General features: G+C 31.8%; 1 protein-coding gene across 1 annotated transcript in view; it reads left to right on the top strand.

Annotated features, from left to right (window-relative positions):
• Positions 1-313: 313 nt before the first annotated feature.
• The window catches only part of LOC125493612 (DNA-directed RNA polymerase subunit beta'-like), a 5,875-nt gene continuing 1,311 nt past the window's right edge, over positions 314-4,877 (top strand). Inside the window, 5 exon segments of the mRNA XM_048637083.2 lie at positions 314-336; positions 412-601; positions 652-800; positions 4,427-4,527; positions 4,530-4,877. The exon segment at positions 4,530-4,877 is cut by the window's right edge and continues 438 nt beyond it. Of these exon segments, the coding sequence (XP_048493040.2) occupies positions 314-336; positions 412-601; positions 652-800; positions 4,427-4,527; positions 4,530-4,877 (811 nt within the window).

Here is a 4,877-nt window from a genome sequence, read left to right as displayed (position 1 = left end):
AACATTTCTAGCAGCATAAGAAAGATTTCGAGAAGTCCAACACAAAACTCTTCTCATAATTCTATCAACAAGAACATCACAGTCTGCTATAGTGAGCCTCTTTGAGGTAATAGGCACCCCCAAATATCTAAAAGGAAACTGCCCTTTTGTAAACCCAGAGACCTGAATTATCCTTTGCTGAATCTCCTCATTCACATTCCCAAAATAAATTGCACTTTTGTCTTTGTTTTCCTATAACCCTGAAGCTTTGTAGAATGTTTTCAGAGCTCTAATTAATAACAACACAAATCTAACTTCACCCTTGCAGAACATCATGAGATCATCAACAAATACAAGGTGAGTGATCTTAAGGCCTGCACACCTATAATTAAATCCAAACCTATGTCTGCACACGTATGTCTGGTTTGGAAGTGTGGTGTCTCAAGCTCAGCAAGTTGCATTATGTGCTCCATTCACTGCAGATGATGTGAAGGCTGCCCTCTTTGACAATGATCATAACAAATCAGCTGGGCCAGATGGCTATTCTAGTGGTTTTTTAAGGATGCCTGGGGAGTTGTGGGGACTGATATTACAGATGCAGTTCTGGACATCTTTAGAACTGGCAAGCTTCTCAAGCAACTTAATGCTACAAATCTATGTCTGATACCCAAGGTGGAGCAACCTGAGGATGTCACTCAATTCAGACCTATAGCCTGTTGCAACGTCTTGTACAAGGTAATTTCTAAGTTGCTATGTACTAGGCTGAAAGTAGTTTTGCCTGGGTTTATTGATCCAGCTCAAAGTGCATTTGTGGAGCAGAGGTGTATAATGCATAATATATTGATTTGTCAGGATATATTGGATCAATATAAAAGGAAGAGTCAACCTGCTAGGTGTACTTTAAAAGTAGATTTAAGGAAAGCATATGACTCAATAAGTTGGAAGTTTTAGAATCCTTGCTCAAGAAGCTTAAATTTCCAGCTCAGTTCTGTGAGTGGATTATGACCTGTGTGTCTTCTCCATCATTCTCTATTAGCTTGAATGGTGGGATGTTTGGTTTTTTAAAGGAAAAAAAGGGTTAAGACAGGGTGATCTTGTCTCTCCTTTGTTATCTGTATTGGTGATGGAGTACTTTACAAGGATCCTCAGTTTTGTGTTCTTCTGATGAATTTTGATGTGATTTATTTTTGGAATTTTTTCAACTGAAATGTTTGTGCGTTTTTCTTTCAGTTTTGGTTTCTTCCTAGTTTCATTTTGTTGTTCTTTCTACCAAATTTATAATTGTGAATTTAAAGATTTGTTAGTTTTTTTTTTACCAAAATTATAATTGTGAATTTAAAGATTATAATTAAGAGTGTTAGTTTTCTAACGTTGAATTACAATGGCAGAAAAAAGAATCTAGTTGAAATTTATTAAAGAATTATTTTATATGTATAATCAGTATATTTTAGAGTTATGATGAGATTACAAGAGAACTATTTCTGAAATAACACAAAATAAAAGTGGACATAATTTTAAGCCAAATCAATCAAACCAACAAACTTTTTTCTCCATCAAGTGGTATTCCTCCTCAAAATCAAGAAGGTGAATTAGAATTTAGAAAACTCAACATGAACAACTACTTTTAGGTTGTATTTGAATTTTATAACTTTTTAAATGTAATATATTATGAATTTTTTTTTCCCCATATTTGATATATAGTTAGCAATATTACGCTACCCTTCACTCCAAATCATGGATCTGCCACTGAATGCAGTTAGGGTTTTTTTACCTCACGTCCCATTTTTTTTAATGAATTGTAGTAATGGGAATGAATTTGAAGTGTAATGTTATTCGGGAAGTACTCTAAAAATTTTCATAGAGAGACATTTTTTCTCCATGGACAAGCAATCTCACCCCTAAACTTGTGTTTTTGTCTTCAAGGGGAAACAATTTTCAGTACCACTCATTACCACCTAAGGTGGTATTGGATGGGAATGAAAATTTAAGAAGAAAAGTGGACACTTTAGGATCAATTTGCATTATCATGGGAATGAACAATGATATTCTTCACAAATTTACACACAAATCCATTTCCATTACCACCATTTATAACCAACTACCAAACGAGTCGTCAATTCTATGTCACTCTATAAAATGGCCCCTCTCTGAAAACTCTTCAATTACTCATAAAATTAAAGAAAATATTTGTAGAAGGTTTCCACTTCTTCACATCCTGATATTCAAATCATTATCCTACGACTTCTACTAGTGACAAAATGTCAATTATCAACCTAAACAATTATCTTATCAAATAACTGAGGGACATTTCCTAGGCCACAACAACTTGAATATTTCTTATGTTTTTTTAATAATTGTAACACATAGTTTTTATATATTCACACGCAACTCAATAAATCAGCTTTTTATAACATATATATATATATATATATATATATATATATATATATAAGAGAAACAAATACTATGCTGCCACATGTACTCTTTCCTCCTTCCACACAATCAAATAAGACATTAAGCAATAAAAATGTATATGTAAACTTTTTCAAGACTCGAACCCATGATCTCTCACTTGATATTCTAATGCACTAAACCAACTACATTACAATACTCATGTTGGTCTTTGTGAGAGAAAAAATCATTTAAAGACAAGATATTATTTCTATTTTGAATACTTCAAATGCACATTGGTAAATTATTCGGGATGTATGTCCCAAGACATTAAGCAATATATTTTCTATTTTTGAGACAATTAAATATAAATGTATATATTAATACTCAATAAATTAATATTTAATAGCATGTCCTACTCTTTCAGTAATCTTATAATAAGAAAAAAAGCTCTTCAAATTTTTATAACATACGTAATTAACACTACTACACCATTTCATTGCATTGGTTATATTCTTACCATTAACCTATATTAAAAAAAGATTGTATTGTATATATCTCACACCATATATATATATATATATATATATATATATATATATATATATATATAATATTATAATATATATATATATATATATGGTGTGAGATACCAGGATTAAAATATCGTTTTATATGGTGTGAGATACCAGGATTCCATATCCTTTATTTGAATGTAATGAACCTATCCTCTCTTCTCTGTTTATATTCGACAAAAAATGAAAACGGATCATAATCAAGACTCGAGTATTCGGAGGACTCTTCTGACCCAAACAAAAAAAATATAAATATATAAGTAATTGTCAGCAAAGTTGTTTTTTTTCTTCAAATCCAAAATTTTTTCTTACTTTATACGTAGGTCATCGACTCAGCCTTTGGCATTTATTTACTTAATATTAATAATAAAAAAAGAAAGGATAAAAATTTTCCAATAACAATAAATAAAGGATTCAAATCATTTTATCGACATGAGTGCTATATATCGAAAAATTTATAACTATGTTTTTATTTAATTTTAAAAACGTCTCGGTATTAAGGATTACCCTAGTGGTAGAAAGAATACCCTGCTGTGCCTTGAATTCAAACAATTTAAGTTTTAACCATGTTAATGATCCTACATTATTGGTTGATAGAGAACCAAAGTATATTTACCAACAAATCACGAAATGCTATGGTTCTTACATATGATTTCTTTATTTATTATTGATTAAGAAGTCATTCGTGAAATCATGCACCTTTCGCCCTAATTATAAAAAAAAGAGGTACAGTTGATTGAATCCAACCTATTCTTGAAATAAATAACCCACACACACTCTCTTTCCGAAAAAGATCAATATACCAAGCAATACACTGAGATTTATTAGATTTGTTGCTAAAATATCGGTATTAAACCCGAAACTCCCGGCGGATGGCCAGTGACCCAAGAAAATGAAAGAATTAGTTACATTTTTCATATGATCTCCTCTTATAGTTAAACTCCAAAAATCGTTGTATTATTTCACTTCTTTGCTCCTTCTAAATAGAAAAAAAAGTTTCGAAATGAATTTTCTTTTTTTAATTAAGATTAAAAAATTCCCAATAAGAATAATACTTAACTTATTGGAATCGAATTACTAATTAATTAGGTACTAGGTTTCATGTGAATTGCGAAATACCCTCCCTTGTTGCAACACTTCTCCTTCGAATTAAGAAGGGGAAGGAAGGAAGAAAGCGAGTGGGTAACACGAATTCTTCATCCTCAAATAAGTCCTTCCCGTGGATTATTTCGCTGTTCATTTTTGTTGTAAATTTTTTGAATAAAAATAAAGAATTCACAAAATAACACAAAAGAAGAATGAAGCGAGGAAGTGGTTCTTAGTCTTCAATGAAACTTGAGTAAGGAGTAGATCTTTTATTTTGGGGATTTTCTATAATTTAGTTGAAAGCGAGAATTCCTTTCTTTATTTGTTTACTGTAACTACTTGAGCCGGGTGAGGGGATACTTTCACGTCTGGTTTTGAAGGGGGAGATCTTATAGGATAGGATTCTATCCCGATTTTTCATTTGCTAGGCCTATAGCGAAAAAACCTGTTTTTTTACGATTACGAGGTTTATTCGAATATGAAATCCAATTCTGGAAATAAGCATCCCGCTTTTTTTTACTACCCAGGGTTTTGATAGATTTCGAAATAGAGAAATATCTACTGGAGCAGGTGCTATTCGAGAACAATTAGCCGATTTGGATTTGCGAACTATTATAGATTATTCATTCGCAGAATGGAAAGAGTTAGGGGAAGAAGGTCCTGCAGGAAATGAATGGGAAGACCGAAAAGTTGGAAGAAGAAAGGATTTTTTAGTTAGACGCATGGAATTAGCTAAGCATTTTATTCGAACAAATATAGAACCAGAATGGATGGTTTTGTGTCTATTACCAGTTCTTCCTCCCGAGTTGAGACCGATCATTCAGATAGACGGAGGTAAATTAATGA

The sequence above is a fragment of the Beta vulgaris genome, chromosome 9 (assembly GCF_026745355.1).
Source record: "Beta vulgaris subsp. vulgaris cultivar EL10 chromosome 9, EL10.2, whole genome shotgun sequence".
In the NCBI taxonomy this organism is placed as follows: Eukaryota; Viridiplantae; Streptophyta; class Magnoliopsida; order Caryophyllales; family Amaranthaceae; genus Beta; species Beta vulgaris.
This window is presented reverse-complemented; position numbering and strand designations above follow the sequence as displayed.